General features: G+C 42.4%; 1 protein-coding gene across 1 annotated transcript; it reads left to right on the top strand.

The window, feature by feature from the left end:
- Positions 1-688: 688 nt before the first annotated feature.
- On the top strand, positions 689-23,387 carry ctnnbip1 (catenin, beta interacting protein 1). Its single transcript, XM_085781753.1, has 4 exons — positions 689-801; positions 9,082-9,196; positions 11,120-11,210; positions 20,091-23,387. Exons 2-4 carry the CDS (start codon positions 9,101-9,103, stop codon positions 20,147-20,149), a joined length of 246 nt encoding a protein of 81 aa, XP_085637879.1. The 5' UTR covers positions 689-801; positions 9,082-9,100; the 3' UTR covers positions 20,150-23,387.
- Positions 23,388-24,356: the final 969 nt, after the last annotated feature.

The following is a 24,356-nucleotide window of genomic DNA, read 5'->3' as shown; positions in this document are numbered from 1 at the left end:
TAAACAACTGTAACAATGCAGGCAATGCAGGCACACCCCGGGGTCCCAAACCTCCATGGGCCTCAAAGGCCCCAGGTTTATTTCTTATTTTGGGTCTACTGATTTATTTCAAATCATATGTATGAGGAATTTGTACTTTGATCATCCTGCATCTTGTAGCCTGGTATTGTAGAGAGGCATGCATTGTTTATTCTTATAGGATGTTAAAAAACAATGAACTAACTTTTGTCTGACCACTAATCTAAAACCCATACATGTCAACATGTTTATGCTACTACTGTATATTACATCAGATGGATACTAGATATTCACATTTTACGGGGATGTCAGTCTTTTTTGACTGGCTTCGTATTCCCTGGCGTCCTAATAATGAAAGAGCCATACACTGGGGGTCAAGGGTGGCCCCTGAGAGGAAACATCCTGTCATTTTGTTATCAGTAAAACAGGTTGAAGAAGACATCTTAAATATTCTTAAACTAATTAAAATACTTTAATCAACAAAACAAGTCAGACCTTACCTTGTCCGTACATTGCCATGATCTACCAATGCTGACAATAAACCTGCCCTGTGGTTGTCGAGCGGCTGTGGTCGCTGCCCCCCCTCTGCCCCTGTTAGTATGTGCCGGTGACGCCCCTGGCGGTGGGCAGCGGTACTGCTGAAGCAGCAGGACCCTCGCTGCGTTGAGTCAGTCCGCCGTAGCTGTGCCGACTGGAGGGATGTGACCCCGGAACAGGACGCCCTCCTACAACAACACACCATTCAAACAGAGCACAGAAGAAAGAAAAGCTGGACCAGGAGGGGTAAGCTCATAATGTGTCGTTTTCTCGTCGAGCTGCGTATTGTCAGGGCTTATTAGAAGACGATAGGTGTGTTTGAATCCCGGCGTTTACAACACTTCTGGCACAGCGGCGGCACCTGGATGGTGTTTGCACCCATAGGAACTTCATTCAGGCTTTTGTCTCGGGCATGCTAGCGAGCAGCTAGCTCGGCTATTTAGCACAGACTGCTTTTACCAAGGAGTAGCGCGGGGGGTGGGGGGACTAAATGAAACGTTTGTCCGGGTTGTAACGAAGACGACTTGTTAGTCCTAAAGAGTAGTGTCCAGGCGTTTTTTTCCATGGCGGAAATAATTTAAGATCCGTGTCGAGGTTGTGCTGGAGGCTCGCCGCTTAGCTAGCAAGAGCGCTGCTACAGTTTGAACAGTCTGCCTCCCGCAACATGATGATAACAAGAACCGTCCACAGCCAGCCATGTGTTATATCTGTTTTTATACTCCCAGCCTGCTTTGTCAGGCTTCTAGGTGTGTTTTTATTACCTCTGCTGGTTTTCATTCACAGTTTGTCTGTGAAGAAAACTAATCAAATGGGGCAGCTAGTCCGCTAATGTTGGTGAACGTGAGGCAGACTCGCCAGCGTTAACCTCTTAGTTTGTTTTAGTTGTAGCCCCCATCCTGATGAAACTGCACCTGAGGTCTGAAATATCAACCTCAAAGCAGTTTTCTGTGCCCAGCTGGCATGCAATTTAACAGACAACACGTATCTGATAACAATTTTGCATGAAAAATACTGAAATACTTGTGTCCCACAGACACATACACACATTAAAGATCAATTAGTCAGCCAAGACACTGCTGCTCCATCCGGGGGAAAAAATGTGTACATCTGTTTACTTTCTTTCAAATTAGTGTTAAATGCTCACATTTGCTTTTCGCATAACTCCTTGATTGAATCTCTATTTTTGGATCGTGCCACCCCCAGATGCATTGTGCCACCCTGCCTTTTACAGTGTCTGCTTTCCCCCCACATGTCAAATAGCTGACAGCCCTTTGAGTGGTGAAGCTGGCACCCTGCCGGCAGCAGGGCATTGATGAGTGCTGCAGCCAGTGGGTGTCGGGGCTTGGCCACAGGCGAGCACACTGAATCCTCCTGGCAACTAACGGAGTTGGTCATGGACCCACAGTATGTCAAGCCTGCCTTAGTTTGCACATTCCCCTAGCTGGCTGGGTTTTGGAGAGAGATTAAGACCGCTGCCCTCGCCACCCTCCCCTCCTCACATTCGGGGGCAGGTGTTCTCCCGCTCCACCCCCTTCGAGCCCCGAGGGGACCTCATCAGCTGCCTGTGAGCGGTGTTTGGAAGAGAGAGGGCTGGTTCATCATACAACCTCTTGCTCTGCGCTTGGCACAAGCACTTGTCAGCTTGTCAGCATTAACCAGACCACGCGGTAGCCACTCGTGGCATCACGACACTGTGACACAAGAGCTGCTGCTAGCATCCGTTCGTCACCTACACGCTTAGTCCAAAATGACAGGGGCCTCCAATTTAAGAAATCAAACTTGAAAACGTAGCCATCTTTTCCGTGCACAGCTCTTTGTCTGTTGTACGTGATGGTACTCCGCACATTTGCATTGCATTGTATGTTCCAAGCGCAGAGATCATATAGCTCTTCACAAATCAGAATTTTATGCCTTGCCTTGACGTTGGCGCTTTTGAAATCTTGCAGGCGCACCCCCAAGGGACCAGCTTAAGGCAGCAGCTTCTGTTTCAATTCCATTGAGAGACCCAGAGGAGCGGGCGAAGATGTTCTGAGATCATAGACCAGATTTAATTATGTTACATAGCACGGTCTGTGAAAAACTCTGTATCAAATTACACATTGTGGAAACCATTTCCAAAATCAGTTTGTGTAAATTTAATTGTAAAATGTAAAAAGTTCTTAATTGAACTGCAGCAGTATTGCGCATGCACTCGATACTTCCTTCGGGCCTGTTGGCTTAAATAAGGGGCAAAAACTAAGCTTCTCAGTGTTGTTAAGTATACATTTTGTGAAATTTCATCATGTCCAGCAGCCTAACCCTCTGTAGGCTCTAGTATCAATTTAATGCAGTACCAGAAATAGTCAAAGAACAGTTAAGCACACCCAGAAACCCAGCTATGAACTAAGCCTGTACAGTTGAGCAGGATTGTTTGAGTTCATGCCTCACGTGGTGCCAACAAGACATGACCTACTTATCAATCATGTTTTCACAATCCAGTTCATCACTATTGTCCCCAAATACTGTAGCCATTGTTGTGGGCACTGTACATGTGAGGAGATGGCTCCACACAAAGGCAGCTTGCAGACATCCAGTAAGTCCAAGCCAGAGCCTTTCTGCCCTGCAGTGTCTGCTGCTCGTCTGGCTCCTGCTGTTTCGGGACCCCATGCTGGCCCCGGCCCCCGACCCAGAGACGGAGTCAGTTTGGTCACGGCTGGTCAAAGAGTTTTTCTATCTCTGCAGAAGTTCTGTTCTGAAATTGCAGTCAAAATTGTCATAAGACTTGAAGGCAGTAGGCAGAAACTAATCATCAACATCTCTGATAATCAGTTATCTAATTGTCAAGCAATTTTAGCAATTCATTTTCTGTTTGGAGAGCCTGCTGTGTGTTTTATTTGCTGTTTTTAGACAATCCATGAAGTTCAAAACCCAAACTTACATTATCATATGAGACAAAGAAAAGAATTAGATCTTGACATTTGAGAAGCTGGGACTAGAGAATTTGACATTTTCCCTCTAAAATGGTTATAACAATGAATTGAAAATCGTTGCCATTAAATTTTCTCTTGATTGGCTTATCATCGAAGCTCTAAAAATAACTGGTCAGCTGCTGTTTATTTTGCCGATCTGCAGTGCTCGGTGTGTTGTAAAAACGCGAAATCTGTCAAATTAGGTCTCAGCTAATTTTCATAATTTATGTTATGTCAGACAGCATCAGCATCTTTATTGCAAAGTGACATTCATGTGATACATTTTAATTTCAGTGTTGCCTCTAGTTGCCTTAATAGGTTTCATGACATGGTTATCCATCAGCAGAAGAGTGTGTGTGTGTGTACCTGCAGTAACACAGCTGCTCCACAGAACCAGGCCAGGTTGTTGGCAGCTCAGCTGGCAGCCGCACCAGGGTTGTAGCCTACTTAAGTTTCTCGCACATTTGCTTGGGATGCTGGAGCAGCTCATGACTGAATTCAAGTTATTTTTCCTCCTCAGTTTTTCCTCTGCATGAAGGTTGTTGACCTCTGAGGTGGCCCTCGTGTAAAGCTAAAACCTCACTGAAATACGGTTCGTCAGTCAACTCAAAGGGCCAATTTGTCACTTTTTCTGCTCACTTGAGGAATTTGATTTGTAAAACAATCAGACGTTGTGCATCTGCATCATGTGACCATTTGGATCCAGTAACAAGTTTAACAAGTGGACCGGGCCATGTGTGACTGACTGGGTCGGCGTACCGTGGCAGCCTGCTGCTCTTCATGACCCTCAGCAAATGTGAGAGCCTATCACATTGCATACTGTAATCCCTGGCAGCAGACCCTGACTGCACGGCGTGGCCAGGTCACAGTGTTGAAACAGTGTTTAGAAGCCGTGTTTTTGTTTCTCAGAGGCACTAACGGACACACAGAGACAAATGGACGTGAGAGCTCTGGACTGCTGAGCCAGGCAATGAATAGGCTCGTTTTGTCTGTTTTTAAGCTGCGTTGCAACATGCACATGTGTTTCAGAAATGTTTCAATCCTGCAACTGTGTCATGAAGCCTAATCTGATTCACTGCAGCCGCATAACATTTTGTAGTACTTTGATAAAATATGTAAAATAATCACAACAGTTTTTCTAAACCACAATATTATGATAGATGTTGGCTCTTTTTGAAACAGGGCACATTATAATGGTGATATTGTATTGAAGTTATCACAGAGAAACCTGTCCCTTGACTTGAAATTATTTTCACTGGAACAAAAATTATGACAGCAGTTTGCCTTTTTATGTACTTTCACATATGAACTTAGATAGTTTAAGTTCACATGTGTTAGCCTAGTACATACGTATTCACACAGTGTTAACACATTTTCAAGATTTTTACACTTACACAGAAGAACTAACATTGCAGAAAGCAAAGCTATTAATATGAATAATTGATTAGTTAATCGACAGACAAGTGTTTAAATATTTCAATTTTTTAAGCAAAAACTGTGAAAAAAAAATCCCAAACATGCTCCACTCCCACTATCTTGTATGTATCTTCTTTGTGGTATTATGCTGTAGCTGTACATCCACAAGGAAAGAAGATACCATATTAGGCTCAGGGAAGTAGAAATTGCCATTTTTCATGATTGACCAAAAAAAAAAAGATTGATTGATAATGAAACTGGGAACTTGAAGCTTTCAGCTGTGTTGTGTTGGTTCCCTTACGTTTTCTCAGTTTCGTGTCAGTGATGCTGTGATTTCACTGGGCTGCCTAGAGGCCCTCAGCTCAGCCCAGCATCACAACATTGACAAGAGAGCACAACACAGGCAGAGAGAGGGGGGGATTAGTCCTAGATCAGCATTAAAGAAATCCTTTGATTACGTCGGGAACATTAGCTGCATGTGTCGAGGCTGAGCATCCCTTGGGGGATTAGTGTCGAGCCAGCCCACCTCCAGAACCAAACATCAGACACACACAAAAGAGTCTTAACGGGGGTCCTTGCTTCTTGTCCTTGAAATGATTTAAGATGTGTTACATGGGAGACCATGTGCATAATGCACATAGCATACACAACATGCTAATTGTTGTGAATATTTGTAAGTGATTTTGTTTTTATTTGTAATTATATACTGTACTTTGTTGTTGCTTCTTGACAAGTTGTTCACTTCTGCCTTAATTTCATTGGACAGAAAGCAGTCTGTCTTACCGGTTGTCTTGATGCACTTGACTAACTGCTGAAGTAGCAAAAGTATTTACCAGAAATTGGCCTTATTGGAAGAGTTTGTTGTGTGTCTTACGGTTAAATAAGAACAGAGTTTGAAGACGTTTAATTGTGCAATTGCTTTATAGACGAATCATTGCATCTTCAAACAATTTGTCAGTTTATTGAGTAGTAAAATTAACTTTGATTCAATTAATCATTTGTCATTTTACCAAGCAGAGATCTTCAGCTTGTCAAATGTAATGCATGATTTAACATGTAATATTTTTTAGTTTTAGACTTTGTGAAGTTTGCTCAGACTCAACTTGAGTATAAATTAACTAGCTGCAATTTTAAACAAGGTTTTGAACTATTTCCAGGATAAAACAAGACATTTTAGTATCAGAATAGGTAAGGTCCTGCAAAACGCAGAATTTTGTCACTAAATAATTGATATTGAAAACTGTGCACAGTACACACTGTTACTGGCTTGCAGCTGAAGATGATTGGCATTATGCAAGCTGAAACTGGCAAAGAGAACATGTGATTTGCGGTTTTAAATTCATCTTCAGCTGGACTCGGCCAATGTGTTCAAAATGTCGAAGCACTGATACCCTGAAAGACATTATTTAGAGGTTAGGTCTGTGGCAGGGAGGCAAGGACCAGAGTACCATCTGGAGCATTGCTGGAATTATAAACATGGCTGGAAAGCTAGTTGGTTCAGTTGGAGAGCAGGGATGAAACCACCCATTACATAATCACATACACCGTGTTAATCACTGTTGTATACATGTTGTCATCCAGTTCAGTGAGTACTAGAGCTGTAATGATTCCAGTTCTGTGGTTAATGTGCTGCCCAAAATAGTCATTTACAAATGAGTCTTTCTGCCCCCTCCAGCCTGAAGAAGACTAGGTGAACTCCACAAAAAGATGCAATCTGACTGCTTTCCCCTTTTCCTTTTTTAAGTGGCTTCGCAAACATGTCACAACAAAAGAAAAAAAACCTCCCTGATCACCCTCATTTCCACTTTGTTTCTTCTTCTTCCCACAGAGTCTCTCCCTATGGGATTTCGTGTACTTCATTTGTTGTTCTTGTAGCAGATATCGCTGTGGAAGTGGAATGAGAAAAAATAAACTTTCAGGCTGGTAAAAAATATCAATTGCAACCCTCAGAACAGTCGGCAGCCTGAGCAGTGATGGTACTAAATATGGCCAGTTTTTAAACTTCAAAAGGGAAAACATCAGAGGATCAGAAATGCATCAGTCATGAAAGCAGTAGGCCTATTTATATAGATGATTAACGGGCAGTAGCAGACACAAGAGTGTTTAAGCTGTCAGGTCTCAAAATATTTCTGCATATTAATAGATGTTTGTTCTATAATCACTTGTGACTTTAAGAACCCAAGACAAGACAACACCTTTTAGCGATTGGAGAATCCTGTTCCTCACTTCTCGTTTCATCCTCTAGTCTTTACCCACTCGAACGCAGTGACCGAATTACTCAGAGCATCTTGCATCTGGCGGATTTGCGTGCCCAAGTTTCTGTCTCCCTTCATATTGTGCGTTCTCTCGCTGGTAGGTCTCTGTGCCTGGAGTCGCAGCTCTCTGAGGCGAGGAGCTGGGAGACGTGATCAAACGTGTCACTGCTGCTTTTTCTGAAGCTGCTGCCACCGCACACCACACCGCACCCACCCCCGCCCAACCCACCCACCCTTAACCCGCTTTCTCCAACACCCTCTCTCCATCACTCCAACCCCAAACACACGCACCGCCACCACTACCCCCGAAGGTGCACTGAGCTACCGAACGGACACCGGCCAGCTCTCTCAATCTTTTCATGTCAGTCTTGCTTTGAGTCTTCAGTGGCTCTCCAATTAAACTATGCCTGACACTTGGGAGGTTGAAGTGAATAACTAATGCATTCGTCTGTGCTTTATTCAGTGTGCTGCCACCACTTTGTGCCACTGAAAACAGCCAAGGAGACGAAGTCAAGTGTTAGTTGCTTACAGTAAACGGCCACCAAAGGTTGGTATAATTATAAGGGCTATAGCCAGAAGCATGCTCTCCAGCTGCTCTGATCTGGATGAATCCACACGCTCACAGTGGCACCCGAACGGCAGCCAATGGCCAACGGTGCCCCATTCATCCTCCACCCCTGGGCTTTAGGAAGGGGGGAACAGCGAGCCAGCTTCTCAATTAAATATAACCCCACATCAAACCGCCTGTCAACATGCATTAGTGGCCCTTTGTATAGATAAGAGGCCAAAATAAATTGCCAGAACTATCATAGTCACTACGGCTCCCGTAGGCTTTTTATGAAAGATTCTTAGGGGAGAACAAATCCTGACTTGCATACTGATATTCTCTCTATTAAATCTGTTCTCTCCCACTAGATTTAGCCTTTTTTAAGTTTTTATTTTGGTGTTTTCAGTGAATTATTCCTTCTGCATGTTTTTTGCTTTTTTCAATTAGAACATTTGGGCGGTATATGTCAAGCTGTGCTGTATGCCTCGTCTGGTTGGTGTCTTATAACGGGGATCTAATGCGACAGCAGCCAACCTTGATGTGTGTGCGCTATCACAGCGGAACCTATCCCTTTTCTGTCATCCGCATTAGCTTTGGCAGCTCCTTTTATCGCCTCCTTTTCCCTCCCCCTTTTTCTCCCCCTTTGCCTATATTTCGCATCTCTGCAGACTGACAGTGAAAATAGGTCATTAGTTAGACGGAGAATAAGAGATGGAAGGAGCAGGCAGTGGCAAGATCTGTGTGAAAACTGCCATGCAATATTAATGACAGCCATTCACGCTGTGAAGTGCCAAAACTGCACTGTGACTGCGCTGAGACAAGGCCACTGACTTCTGATATCATCACTGTTTGGATTATGAAGTGGTTATCACATACAGACCATCTGTATTATTTACACTAATGGTAAAACAGCCGGCCTGGTGCTCTCTGTCTGAGAAGTCAGATTAGAAAACATTTGATAATTGAAATGCGGTCGGTCTTTTATTGTAATAGTAATACTCCCGGGGGTGTTAGCTTAATGCTGCGGAGTATAAGAGCCTAAACCTCATATCTGCTCAAAAGCGCTGCCAAGACTGATATGAAAGGTTCTGTTGGAGCTTTATTTAGCGCAGAGGTTGAATCTAACATAAAATAAATAGGAATATACAAGTTAAATTACCGTCTAGCAACCTGGTTGACCGGTCTTCACTACCACTCTTCGAGGCCCAGTGCCCACAATGAAAAGTTTTTATTTTGTGATGGTATGTCCGGTCAAATTGTGCGTCCGTGTGTCTTTTTAACCTCCAATAACAGTGTGAGTGTTTGTGTAGCTGTGATTTTTCACAGGTCTTGTGTAATCATTGTTTGTTTATGTGTCCAGAGCCACAGGAGCAGGGGGGATGAACCGCGAGGAGGCCCCGGGGAAGTCTCCTGAAGACATGTACATCCAACAGAAAGTGCGGGTCCTGCTCATGCTAAAGAAAATGGGATCAAATGTGAGTCAAGTGTCTTGTCTTCTTCACACAAACTATCACAATGTGGCATTTTATAGTTCAGCAGACACCCATTGTCCAAATCCTGCACACAGTGGTTTGTTTAATGAGCAAAGTCACATCTTCTGAAATCTACCCTAATAAGCTTTGCCAAATTGACCACAAACACCAACAACCACAATTACTACGCCATAATGTGACACTTGTAAAATTGCTGCATCTAGAAGCAGAGGAATAAACTTAATCAACCTGTCATAACCTGTAGTGTGGGTCTCAGATGCAAACTGACAAGGAAATGTCATGAACAGATTCACCATACATGAAGCTCCATGTCTCTATCCATGTAATAGAGTGGCATATTTCTGCTGTTGAAGTGGTGATGACAGAGGGCAGACTGAAGCTTTGCAAAAAAAAACAAACAATCCAACTTGTTTTAGGCGATTTACAGCCGTCAGACCAAGTCCCCTGATGATCTTTATATCACTGCAGCAGAGATACACACTTGTCAAATCTATCTTCCCTCAGCAAATATCTCCATCAGATTCAATATGTCTACATCAGGAAGAGCTCACAGCAACTCCACAGATGTATTTCTGTTCAGCTCCAGTCGTGACAAGAGCTCAGGTGGTGAATTCTTGTCGAGATGCCACTTTTGACAGACTGGAGTACGACGTCAGCAGAGACGAGCAATTTGCAGCCTCTGGAGAACAAAAAAACTGACAGTTGTGGCTGTGGTTATGACACTGCAGAAGCAAGTAGAAACAATCTACAAACCTGTCCTCCTTCAAAGGTTTTCGTAAGATATCGAGCAGATTTAAAGGCAAATGTTATTATACATGCAAGCTTTGCATCCATCAAACATCTGTCTAATGGAGACACTGAGAAGCGAGACATCCTCCTCACACTCTACCAATGGTATAACAGCACACTAACCAGACAAGAGCTTCAATCTGTGAATAATTTATAACTATGGCTAAACTTGATTCAGGCAGCAAAATCCCCAGTTTCTGGCTAAAATGAAAACTCTGAAATGGGGCCATCGTTCACGGATCACACGTTTTACTTTGATTCTCTAAATGCTCGGTCTCTGCGGACCTAAGCTTGAGGCTGTGCATTAGGTTTGATTATGTTGCACAAATGTTGTATAATAAATTTTAGGAAACATCGAGTCATAATTAAGATTACTTCCATGATTAAAAATTCCTATTGCATGGCTGAAAGCTGCCGTCATTATCAACTGTTAACTCATAACCCCAAGTGTTTGTCACTGTAAATTTGTTTTTGTTGAGTTTCTAATCAGCAACAAACAAGTCCTTCATGAGGCTTTTGACAGCAGAATTAAAACACTTGTCACACAACAAGATAAAATGTTTTTCAGTGAGTAAAAGACCAAGTTTGTGATTAGAATCGGTATGCAGCTGAAAACCACCGCAGCAGCAAAGCTGGACAAAAATAGGACAACATTCGACCATTGTGTACAGCAGATGGAAAATAGATATAAATATATGTAACAAGCCACACTGAACAACAGTATACAATGTCTGTTTGCAAGTCAAACCAGTGTGTGTACATTATAAACAAGAATACAATATTGCAAGGCCTGTAATGTCAGATTTAGGTTTGGGGTTTTTAACACGGCATATGACACATAGAACATTTTCTATTTTCTCTTTCACTTTCAGGCATAAACATAAAATATTAATGTGCCCTTAAACTGGTTTAGAAAAGGATGCGTATCAAAACACAAAATGAGAGCAGACACAGAAATCCACTATTTCCTCAAATGAATTCATATTAAGATTGTCACATCCCCATTTCTTGGAGAACTGTTATTTGAGGTGTTGTCATAAGAAAAGTGTGCTCGACTTCCTCCAGATGAGCTCATATCATAACTTGGAATTTCACTTTGTTCCCTCTCTTCTCCAGCTTACGCCGAGTGAAGAGGCTTTTCTCCGAAATTACGCAGGTGTGGTCCACAGTCAGATGAGCCAGCTACCACAGCACAACATAGACCAGGGTAAGGCTGGGACACGCACATACACAATCATTCAAAACACAGTTGTGCAGCGGATAATGTTGTTTTTGTTTCAGTGTCAAATGTGATGAAGTCACATTGCCAAAGCCGATCAATAGTTGTGCTTTAATTTTTGTATTTTGGTTTTAACCAGTGTAAGAGCTGAGGGCGTTCATGACTCGCAGTTTACACCAAACAAATTTAAAACAACATTAGCCCATAAAGGCCATGCTCACATGCTGCAGAAGCGCTACTGTATCGAGACCGAAAACAAGGGAAAATCCCCCCGCACACACCGCTCCTCTTGTATCCGTACCGCAGCCGGCCTAACAGATTCCCTCCCCGAGCTCCCGAGCAGACCCGGCGGCCCACCAGCTCTGTGAGATTACTCACACGGTAAACAGTGTGGCTGACTGGAACCAAGTGACTCATCCTCATAGTGAGTGCACGGCTAGTTTCACTACTGCTTCTCACAAGTGGCCTGGAGAGAGAACCACGTTCAAATATTGTGGTGTTAGTTTGTGAAAGCAGATCACTAACCTGTTTGTGTGGTTTTGTGAGACTTTGGCTTGCTTGATGCTGCGCCCTCCCAGTCCCTTGTACATGCTGGTCGTACTTGTTCAGGGCACTGGAGAGCGCTGTTGAGCTTTCTTCAGCTTCTGAATCGTTTTCACAAGTGTAAACCACAAGAGGGTGCTAGATTTAAAGAAAATAGTACTTGTGTGGAGGCACTGCAGTAGCATGATGGAGCAGCAGCAAATTGTAATTATTTTTCTTCTTTTTTTTTGTAAATAGAATAGCAGCTGCTTTCCAGGCGCAGCCCAAACCCGACAGTCAGATAGGAGCCCTGCTGTGGTAAACCTGCCGAGGGCTCAGGTTTTGCTTTGTTTGATATGATATTTTTCTCTCAAGGGAATTTAAGCTCTCCCTGTCTCTGTCCTTTTGCTAAGTAAAAAAACAGTGATGATGTTTAGGGGGGGGGGAAAGATAAATATGTGATTTTCTGCAATGGAGAAGGATTAGGTTTCTGATTATATAAGGTATTAAGGAGGCAAGAAACAGTGCGGCGCAGTGACTTTGTCTTTTTGTCCTCCTCTGCTCTTCTTTTTTAGCCTGCAGGGTGTTAAACTAGTACATCGTCATATTTTGTTTAATTCAGGCCCATTCTGCAGCATCACATTTTTTTTAATGTGGGTTGTTGCATCAGAGACAGATTTCATTATTAAAATGTTGTTTCTTCAGAGAGCAGCAGAATATAAAGCGTTGCATCAGAAAGGACGGATGGTGTCACATCTCAAAGAGTACAGCGATCAGATGTGAGATCAGTGCAGATTTTCTTAAATCATTCATTTACAAAGGATGTTTTCTGAACAACTGCAGACTAGTTGTCAGTCTGTGCTGCGTGGCCTCGCTCTGTTTCTTCATGCCCTTTAGTGGATACAGAACTCCACATCTTTGCTGCGTCAATACTGCCACAAAGAGCCTCATTAATTATGCAAGGAATATGACTGGAGAACGGTGCTCCAAGTATACATTATACATCACAGAAACAGACACATTTAGTATCATCTGGCCGGCTGCCACCTCCTCGGTGTGGCTATAAATTATTTGTGGTCTGTATTTTGTCTAAAGTAGTGTGATTAGGCATTGTGGAGTAGCACAGAGTTAATCACTTTAAAGTATTTAGCACAACGCTGAAGGACAGCAGTTTGTAAGTATCAGCACATTCAGCTTCCTTTGAGGTGGTGTGAAGAGGTTCAGTTACATGGAGAGGGAAGCCCACTATTTGATCTCATTTAGACTTGGTAATATGGTAAAAAAAAAAAAAAATAGATGAAAGGAAACGTTTTATTGCCTGGCAACGTGCACCGTCATTGCACCTCTTAAAGTGTAATTTTTAGAGACTTCAAAACGGCAAATTACCAATGTGACACATCACATGATAATGTTGGTTTGATTTCTGTTATAAAAGCAACAAAAACAAATGAAATATGGATGACTGTGGGAAATCTATTCATTAATATTCGGGAGGAGCCGTTCGCTGAATCAAAATGAGTTTCAATGTGTTAATTGTACTGGACAAATTTTCCATGTTTGTGCCAGATGGGTGTGTGGATAGATCAGGTTGTACTCTCTGTGCTGCACCCTTTTCTCACTCCATTATAATAACAACAGACCTGCTCAATGCAGTAGTAGCATAGTCTGTCCCTTTAGCCACACGTGGACACCCTCTGTGGACGGCCAGCAGTCTTACAGGCCAAGAGGTTTGTTTGTGTCATTGATAAACCAGCTCTCAGCAGCTATACGGTTAGACCTCATACTGATTTGCTCAATACCTACAGGAGACACTGCTGAGATAAAATGGTCAATTTAACAACCTTACTCTTTGCAACCATTTGACAAATGCATTTTTTGTCCCCCACCTCTGCTGCACCGGTAATAGCTGTAATAAAAAGCACACCGTGGTTGTCTAAAAAGATTGGATGCCTCTAAAATATTTTTGTCAGCCCCTAGACACCATGTGTTGTTTTTCGATATTGTTATATTTGGAAGAAAGAAAAAAGGAGCTTAGGGTAATAACGCTGGAGCTCCGATTAGAGGTCACATAATTCCCAACCACAATTCCCAACCAGAGAGATTTATCTCCCATGAGTGAGAATCTAAACCGGTTCAGCCACAGTATCCACCCCCAGCGGTGCCACCCTGAACATATTCTGAACATGCTGATGCAGGACGCCGTGATGCCAGCGTCCTCGAGGGGTCTCTCGGCATGGAGCGCCGGTGTCGTGTGTCAGACGTGGCGTCATCGATCGAATGGTGGTTACTTAGAGGGCATTGAGGGCGCAGTGGAGACACGCTCAGATATTGATCCCTCTCGGTCAAGGCCAGGCGGTAATCGGGAAATGTTAAATGGGAGAGCGTAGGTGCAAGAAACGAATGTTACAAATGGATAACATCATTTCTGTTGTCAGCTTAACATATTCTGATAAGAAAACAATTTTGTTCGGCGGTGCGGTCTAATCTCTCCCGAAACGGTGTCGTCCTTCATCACATGATCAGACTGAGCTCACACCCTGAATCTCTCCTCCTCCAACTCTCCTCAGTTGTCAGATGTTTCTCTGTTGGAAGGAATGAGTGGAAACCAACTCGGGGGCTGCCACTCATATTTCTTTTAAGTCTATGGGTCAATGAATTAGCATTTCAGATAATTTTAATTGGCTGATTACCATACATGCAAATACAAAATTTTGTTTTGCAATTTTAATCAGACCGAAATGGAGTTCTCTGCCAAAGGCGCTGGAGCTGTGAATATTGTTCTCTTTCTTTCCTATTTTTTCCCCCAATCAGCTTTCTGAATACCTTGATGTAGCTGAATTTTGGCGGCACAGAGGAGCAGAGGATTGTGGGCGAGCAGGACTAAACATGCTATGTTTAAACGCTGTTATTATGATTGGAAATGAAGTGTGAACACATTAAGCGAGGCCTGGGTTTTCTGGATGGCTTTCTCAGTGTAAATTGCTTTTTGGGGTAATACTGAATAATAACTGTGTCACTCACTCTGTGGTGCATTGAGTTTTCTGTGCACAGTAGTTACAGCATACTATGGGGAATATATTAGCTCTGTCTTAACAAGCAGGCTGTTATTCTTCTTCCTTTAACTCTTCGATTCGCAGATCTTCCCCCTGTCACTGAAAACAATACCGTTTGTCAGAGCCGCACCTAAAGCCAGCCGTCTCAGGTCTTGTTATGCTGTCTGATTTGATGGAGAAAGTTTACTCCTCCCAGAAGGACGTCTGTGGGCCTCAACAAAGGAGGAGAGACGAGGAAGGGTTGCCATAGCAACCCCAGTTGTCCCAGGAAAGCGAAGCTTCCCTGTGGGTTTTGGTGTTGTTGCGACATGCTGCCTCGGTAGATTGGAGCAGGTGTCATCGGGGGGCCGGGAGGCAAGCTGGAGTGCTAATTACACAGAGTGTGATATTCCAATCTCTCCCCATCACTCCCATCCCCGCTTACAAAAATATGGCCTCGCTCATTTCAGATATTACCACAGCCCTCAGCAATCAATACACAATCTTGTTCCTTGCCTGTGATACAGTCCCGGTATCACACAAAAGCCTTAAACCTCCCTTTCAACAGAAAGCACTGTGACACAGAACAAGGACCCGCCTTTGTTTGGCGACTCAGCCGGGGCAGAGTGGTATTGATTCCTTCTTTATCCTGCTCTTCACTGCAGCATGAATCAGAGCCAGACACTCAGATTTATGAACCGCCACGTCTACCTGACTCAACTCGCTGAAAGACAAAGGCTAGATGCCTTTTTTTTTTTTTAAACACATCTCTCCTTCAAACGTGTCACTAATATGTGTGAGCTTGTACAGGTTGTGAGTGTTACAGTATAGGATAGTTTCAGGACAGTTGGGGCCAGCTCAGATTTGCTGAATCTCTTCGATGGTCATTGCTCCGATGGCTGCAGAAAAGTTTAACCAAACTTATGTCTGATCCACAATTAGCTGTATTATTACCTAGTTTACTGTCTGAGTATGACCCGTCTAGACTGACTCAGTAAAGTATTTGCTGTTGCTTGAAAATGTTGTTGAAAATCTTCTCTGTGGAATCTGAAATTAAAATTGAATTTGTTATTTTGTTACACAATGTGGCAGACGGACTTTTTTTTTTTTTTTACTTTAAATGAATCTGGATGTCCTCAAATGTCGTCAAAACAAATTATCAAGCAGTAGAAGAAGTTGCAGAGGTCTGAACTTCATTTTATATTATGTGAACCCAGAATAAACAGAGAGAGATGGAAAAGAAGAAGTAGTAGAAGAAAATGAAAACAAGGACAAATCCATGGGAAAAATAGTGTACAGTCATGTTGCCTTGAAATGGCCGATCAGTCATTAATGTTACTGGCTGTGTTAAAGTAGACCCGCTGTGTTTGTTGGTGTCAACATATTGAGCTGGACCACACACACCCCTGTTGTGTATCATGCCTCTTAACCCGCTCCTGCTGTCGGTGTGTGTGTGTGTGTGTGTGTGTGTGTGTGTGTGTGTTATGGGTGGGGAAGGGTGCTCTGTGTCTTTATCCTCTCAGCTGACCCTGCACAGATTGTGACCTCAAATGCTGCTGCTGCTCCGACTGGTAACTCAGAGCTTCATCACTCCACCACTGGAGTCATCGTTGGTCTGCGTGTGTGTTGAGTCAGTCAGTGAATGAAGGAGCCTCTAACTTCAAACGAGCTTCCCCCGGGTTCATCTTACAGCTTTATTGTTCTGAGAGCTTTCACTGGAACCTTGTGTGGGTTTTATGTTTTTCTACGTTACCTTTTTTCAAACACATATTGATTAATAGTCTCTTAGAATTTAGTCAGTAATGTTTTTTTCCCCCATTTAATTATTTTTTGTAAAACCCCAGAAAAGCACAAAAATTGACCCACAATTGGTCCCAAGGTATCAACAAGACAAACCCCAATGATTCTCAAATATTTAAAGCAGCAAATTTTCACAATTTTCACCAATTTGAGACACGGGAATTTTTTTGTTTGTTTTCTTGTTGCTTTACGCATGACGAATGAAATTTTTCATTTACCATGACCGACTGTCACTCAGCCTCTCAAATAGTTGTACACAGCATAGTATTGTCTGAGATTGTTTTATTTCTCCTTAATTTCTTTTAACAACACGTGTGCAGTAATTATTTGAGACACCAAAAGCTATTTGACTTTTACTCTTTGGTGAAACACATATCCTGTTTCTCTTCTGTTCTTTTTCAGGAAATACTATTTCTGTTATTAATGAGGGGGCTTTTTCTCTCGTGCAAAGTATTTATGGTGGACAAATCGGATGACATAGCTGTTGTTGCTGTTATTTATGTAATCCACCGTCCGGAGCTGCTCTGTTTAGCCCCACCGTGCAGGGTGAGGAGGGGGATCAGTGCACAGTGGCGAGAGGGAGGGAGGGGCCAGGGAGCGGCCAGACGCTGAGCTGCATTGAAACAAACCCAAAGCTGTTTGCTCATAGGCAGCGGGAGCAGGCTGCCATCCACTGATGCAGTCTGATTTTTATCTGTCGCTAGGCAACAGCTTTGAGGGATCTGACGATTCCATCACGTTGGCTATACAGCTCGTGTGTGTGTGTGTGTGTGGGGCAGGGCGAGGTCCAAATATGACTCTCAGGCAAAACACTCAAGTAAAACAGATATAGCCCAACCATTCACCCGGCTCTGTCTGTATGTGTGTGTGTGTATTTTGAGAGTTTCTTCTGGTCATTCGGCTCAAGTTGCGCAGTGTCTGGCACGTCCGTCCTCTGAAATGCCTGTTACACCACAAGGGCAAAGCACAAAATCATTCAGACTGACATTAATTCAGACAAATGGTTGTGTTTTTATGAAGTGGTTTGTGTCGAAGCGTCTTCTTCTTGAACGACAGTACGATTCAGCACTTCAGCAGCAGCTTAAATCAGGTCAAGTTTCCTATTGTGTGGTATTATATAATTGTCCCTTGTTCGAGCATCATTATCCCAACATGCTGCCATCTCGCAGATGAGATTTATGTCATTAATTTAAGTCTAAGTCTAAGTCAGTATGTCTCGACCAATATTGTCTTTTATCACTGTCTGTAGTTTCCTCTCCAGTTGCCTACTGGCTTTTATCTTTGCCATAAGCTCGTTTGGTTGGCCTGTGAGCTGCCATGGGAGAGGGGAACTTGAAAGTTCATCTTTAAAGGCCCCTTCCCCCAAAAAGCCTTGATTTTTTTTTTTTTTTTTTTACCAAACTCAAGATGACCTGAATGCAGCATAGAAACATGCTAATTATCTTCACACTAGAGAGACACAGACTAAAATTCTGTTTCGAGGGTCTGTGCTGTCTGATGAGGAGGGTCCGCCCCTTGTGCCAAATACATGTGGAAGCTCACAGTCCCTGGCCTACTTTCATATCTCCACAATAATTAAATCTAACAAGCACTTGGGGCTGCACTGAAGAAAAGTCTTTTTATAGCAGACAGACATGAGGTGCCGACAGGAATTCTTCTCGGCCGTCTGCAAAGGTGTGGGAATCGGTGTTGGTAATACTTATGTGATTGTAGCTTCATCAGAGGGTTTCATCTCACTACGCGATCGAGCTCAGCGTCGGCAGCGTCTTAAGAGACGCTTTTTTAATCAAGATATTGAGGAGGTTAGAAATGTTGCTGTATATACTTTGTGCTCTATATATTTCACAGTCAATTTGCTTCCATTACCAAGCAGCAAATGTATATCACCAGCTGCAGAGCATGACGGTGCAAGAGGGGTTTTAATACGTTCTTACTCCATCTGCCAGAAGTGTCTGCACCCCCACGCCCCCTCTTCAGACTGAAATCTTCTAATTAAACAAGTCCTTGCCAAAAACATTAGTCCTATATGAAAGAACACTAAGAGAACATTGTGTGATTTTGATTCACCATTTCTCTAATAGAAATGTGTATTTTAAATATTTTCATTTATGAGAGAAAACTGTCTCAGCAGGTGTGGGCAGGCCCAAACAACTTGGCAACAGACTAATGAATGATTGCTTATTAAACAAAGGCCAGCTGACTAAGTCCTATTGTGTAGATGACAGGATCATTTAGTTGACTCATCTGAGACAAGGCTGTAATTATCATGGTCGTGGTTAACTTGGTAAAAGGGAAAGAGGTATAAAAGAAATGGAAAGAAATCAGGCCGGGCGCTGTAAATCATTTCAGTCCGTTTCCTTTGTGCCTGTTGATTCTTTTCCTCGATGTAGTGAGGTCAGTGCACAAATCTGAAATCTAGCTGTTGTTTATTCACAGACAGTCTTAAGCCTCAGCAGCGCAAGAGATTGAGTGGAGCTGAAGCCCGTGATCTAAGTGTTGTCACGACGGAGTGGATCCCGCTCATTGTGGCGTAGTGTCGCCCGATGTGGCAGGCGGTGGCTCTGCAGCGGGTGAACCTGGCAGAATATGAAATCACCTGCATGCACCAAAAGGATTTTCATGGCTGCATATATCCCCCCCCTCAGCTTTATAGTCACAGCTGACAGGATTTACAGGATGTTGACAGGATCCAAGGACTTGCAGAAAACTTCAGACGTGTCACACTTTGTGCTAAAATTAGTTTTGGGGCGATAAAAATCACACGTAGATGATGGTTGAAAACCCGATGAAGACCAGCCAGGATCCAGTGACTTTCAGCAACAGGTCTGCGATGCCTGGTGGCAGAAAAACGAGTGTTAGGATTTCATACATGTCTTGGATCAGCATGAAAAATCCTTTTCTTGAACTACACACAATTTGGTAGAGCACCCGCCCCATGTGTTGAGGCTATAGTCCTCACTGCAGGCGACCCCGGGTCGAATCCTGCGCGGAGCGGCCCTATCCTGCGTGTCATTCCCTCCCTCTTGCCTCCCATTTCCTGTCTCTCTCTCAACTCTCCTGTCATTAATGGAGAAGAAAGCCCAAAAAATATACTTAAAAAAAAAATGTGTGAGCAGAAAAGTTTGATCACAGTTGATTTATTTGTACATGTTAGGACAGGTGGGGACTATGCACACGTGAATATACTGCTATCTCAGTGGATATAGTGTCTTTGTGTGTTTCCTCCTACAGTGTGTAACACAAAACTGCCCACAGCAGCTCACACCCAGTGTCACCGTGAAGTAAACAGATGACACATTTCAGATTAGTCAGAAAAGTAAAGATCATTTTTCTCTGCTTGACATTTGCGCCACATCTCTCTGGATCTCCAACTGCCAACGTCTTTAATAAACACGCAGATATAACACTTTCTGTCTTATTTACTGTGGTACAAACATCGGTGGAATTTTTAACACAGATTGTTAATTGTATTTGATTCGGGGAGTTCATCTGACAATCTGCCGTTGCTTCGCAGGTGCTGAGGACGTGGTGATGGCGTTCTCACGGTCAGAGACGGAGGACCGGCGACAGTGACCCTGGGCTCCCCGACCCCCCTCCATCCTGCCCCACTGCATCCCAACCCGCCCCCAATCCCACCCCCCAACCCCCGTGTCGCCCTGCACGTGATCCACAACATCCCAAACGCCACAAACACGACACTGATGAGCTCAGGAGAGAGGGGGGGGGCACCAGGATGGGACAGAAGAGTTGGGGAAGAGACATGGGGGAGGAGGCCACCTCGCTCTCCCCCAGCCTTCTTCCATCCCGACTCCTCCTCACACAGGCTGGCACACCATTACCTGAGATGCACTCAAGTGGGTCACTGTGGGTTGTAGCCTTGGCAACAAGGCCGTCAGTGAAAACACTCACAGATCATGTGGATGAATATCAAATGTAGTTTTTTTTTTTTTTTTTTTTTGGTTTGTTTTTTGTCTTTTGGTGGGTGAGGGCCGGTTTTGTTTTGTATTATCTTGTCTGTGTTGAGACTTTAGGCAGTGTTACGTGTTTTATCTGCTGTGGTCACTGGAGGAATTGACCAATCAGCAGCTGATTGAAGCAAAGAGAAATATAGTTTTGGTCAAGCAGCAAGTGTGATGACTGATCGTGTTAGGGAAGAGATTTTAATTATTTCTGCTTACCCTAATGGGGCTGAAATTGTTTTTGATTTAGCTGTCGTGTTATAAAAGCTTTTGTATTCTGTCACACCAGGGGCCTCATTTCTAAACCTTTTGTCCGCGTAAAAAAAAAGTGTGTAAGATGCATTCAGCATCTCCCACAATGACGTTAGGATGTAGAGATACAGGTGTTTCTGGAGAGCATGCTCAAGGAGAGTTAGTACAATAAATTCACACTTTACTTTATGATTTAGAATTTATAAACAATTAATAAGTGGTTTATAACACACTGTAATGTAATTGTAAGCATCTGTGAGGTTTGTTAATGTATTTGTCACCAATGTAACTCCTCCTGATCACACAAAAGTAGCCGCTCTATATACAGATAATGAAAAACGATAAAGTTACACACAGCTGAAATAACATAAAATATGTCATCATAGGAGGAGTTTTACTTCTTAACAAGTACCCTACATGAATAAACACTTAAACGTCTCTAAAGCAGCACGCAACTCCATTATAGTGTTTTAAAAAATTAAATGTTTGTTTTCTACCTACAAATCTTTTAACAGGGAAACTGAGTGAAATATTAACATAACATCTGGTACATTAATAACTCTCTCAGTGCATTTCACCTTACATCTACTTATCGCCTGTTGGTAGCTGCACAGCCCAGACTCTCTTATGAAGTGCAGTCAAGTGAGCTCCAGTGAACTCTTCCCCGCACCTCTGGCTCTTATTAGCGTTAGTTCTTCCCGTCTAAATAATTTGGCTTTCATCTGGTACAGAGCTCACTGCAGCTGTGACATGTTGAGATTCTCCAAAACAAAACACTTCAGTCGATGTGTGTAATTTTGATCTTCGGCACAAATAGTAGAATTGACAGATGTGTATCGTAGTGCTCGCAACACGCCTGCCATCAATCATTCATGTTTAATTACGGGAGCCAACAGGGAAGGATAATGAGGCTTGTGACATGCTCGATCCTCTGCATTAAGGTTAGGGCTTTTATTTTTTATAGTGTACATAAGTTTTACAAATGAGGCCCTGTTTGTTTCCTCTGCTGCTTTATTTTGAACCATAGGCTGTTGAGAGTGCAGCGATGCTTTTCTCATGAGGAAAGTGTTAAAGACACTAGCAGACATAATCACATGAAACACAAATGTACACATTCTCCCCAAACACACACCACTGTTGTTTTGGGTTTATTGTGACATGTAAAACCTTTTTTTTTATTATTATTATTGTACAGATAGTTGGGAAAATACAATAATGATTTGATTGTGCCAATTGTATTTTTGTTTTTTCTGTTTTTTATCTGTAAGATAAAATTAACATATTGATTAAGAAAATTGATAAGAGACAAGTTGTAGTTGTAATTTATTGTTTACTGAATTGACTCCCTGTTCCTCCAGAGCATCATTAAAGATGGAGAACCAGTAGATAGTTAAAGCCTAACGTGAGTCACTCTTCAGTATCTTCAGCTCAGCGGTGGCTCTTTGTTCACACTAAAATCATACAAACTCTAATTTCTATCTACCTGGAACTAAAACACCTGAAGCCAAACATAAGAACTGTGTGCTATTTCTGACTGTACTGTATCTCTTGCACTATTATCAATTGGATATTTGCAAAAAATACATTTTGATACTTAGCGCAGAGATTCTATGTTTGGTTCAATGGCTGAACGAAAACTTTGCTACCATCTTTTTATTCTTTTGGTGATTTAAAAAAAAAAAATCTCTGTGTTTATTGACTCAACTGGAATAGCGCAAATCTTTGTTAACCAACCAACATGTTTTTCTAGTGACATGCTCAGTATTTAATGTGTTTTAAATACAGTTTGTTAACTTGTATAACTTAAAATAATTGTAACGTTTAAAAGCCAAGCATGTCCGCCTCGTGGTTTATAATGTTCATTCAAGTGGAGCCGAGGATCTTTGAACCCTTGCCTCAATGACCATTGTTTGTACATTCTTGACATTCGTGGAAGCTACTTGCTCTTTTAAAAATGTTTCAGAAAAAAAAAAAAATCATTTTTGTATGGGTGTTATCTATTATGTCTTGTTGGCAATAATTTCTATTTCGAATGTCCTCAACAATCATCGCAATGTAAACGGCCAACAGACCTATCACCCTGTCCGCCTATGACAAAGAAATTTGTCTTTTTATGTTTACTTTTAGTTTAAAGCATACTTTATTTGTCTATGCATTGTTTGTTTGTTTTTGTTTTTTTCTAAAAGGTGTCTTACTGTACATTTTACCTATCAGGGTTGTTCTGCAGCCTTCATTCAAGTTATGAATGAATGTCAGTGTGAAAGCACATGTGTGAGTGTGTGTGTGCGTGCGCGTGTGTGTGTGTGATCATCACTGAACTGCTACCAGTTTTGATTGTCAGCATGCTGTTGAGTTTGACTAGGGTTGATGTATCTTTTTACTGTGATGACCTGACATTGCCTAATTGTCCTTTTTTTTAAGAAAAAAAAAATAATTTTCTTTCTTTCTTTTTTTTTTAGTTTTTTTCTTTGTATGTTATTTTCCTCTCAGTCGACATTGATTAGTTGATTTTGTTTCGTATGGCTGCTGACCATGTCTTGACTTAATGCTTCCAAATCCTATACCAACTGAACCATTAAAGAAATTTTAAACAGTGAAAATTGGCTTTTTCTTCATTTCTGCATTCTGCGGTTGAGTGTCTTCAAACATGCAGACCATGCGCAGATTAGAACATTTGTTCTCAAAGCCCAACATGGCTGCTTGTGTTCAGATAAGGCCTCCTGCTGGGCATCCAGGAGAAAAAAATATTCAGCAAACACATAAGGGCGTCTCCATAGACAGACGAAAGTGATTCATGTTCAGTCTGATAAGTGAGAATTGCAGCCTATATACATACAAAGATAAATCCAGATGTTTTATGGACTCTGGACTCTGGACTACAGTAGCCTACTAAATAATCATGAATTAAAACTCAGCAAAATAATAATTCTGGGGCACTGGGGCTTTTTAACAACATGTCTCATTTGCTCCCACTGAGGGAGATTTATTTCTTATATTATACGGTGTGTAGGCAAATTGTATGGAGTTAAAACTTTTGTTAAAACCGCAACTTGTTTAGGCATCTAGATAATTTCTGAGTATTCATAACATTTACTTGACTTGACTACTTTGACTCAAGCTCCATTTTTCTGCTTGTTCTGGAGCCTCAGGACATAATGGATCCCACTGGTTGGAGCAGAGTTTAACTTAGCTACTAACAGAATTCAGCTCGATAAACAACTGCTAATAAAAACAACACAATCTGATCTAAACTCTCTGAACATAAACTGGGCCTTGGTGAGAAATAATTTTTATCAACATTTAGCAGCCAAAGAGGTTTGTCATTTTTCTGCGACTTTCTTCTGAATCAGTTACATCACTCTGCATCTGACTTTGTCGCAGGTTGGTGACATCCACTGTGAAACACAAGCATTTACCTTGTCACACAGCAATAACCAGCCACTGCCTCATACATTTTCTCCACCTGGTGTTAATTGAGGCAGATGTTTGAATTCGGTGCTATCCAGCCACCCGAAATGGGGGATAAGGGGCTTCGTGTTTTCCCTGTGCTAATGATGAACATCTGTTCA

This window comes from Trachurus japonicus, chromosome 7 (assembly GCF_045865225.1).
Source record: "Trachurus japonicus isolate A0001 chromosome 7, Traja_1.0".
Taxonomy (NCBI): Eukaryota; Metazoa; Chordata; class Actinopteri; order Carangiformes; family Carangidae; genus Trachurus; species Trachurus japonicus.
Note: the sequence above shows the minus strand (reverse complement) of the source record. Positions and strands in the feature narration are given on the sequence as shown.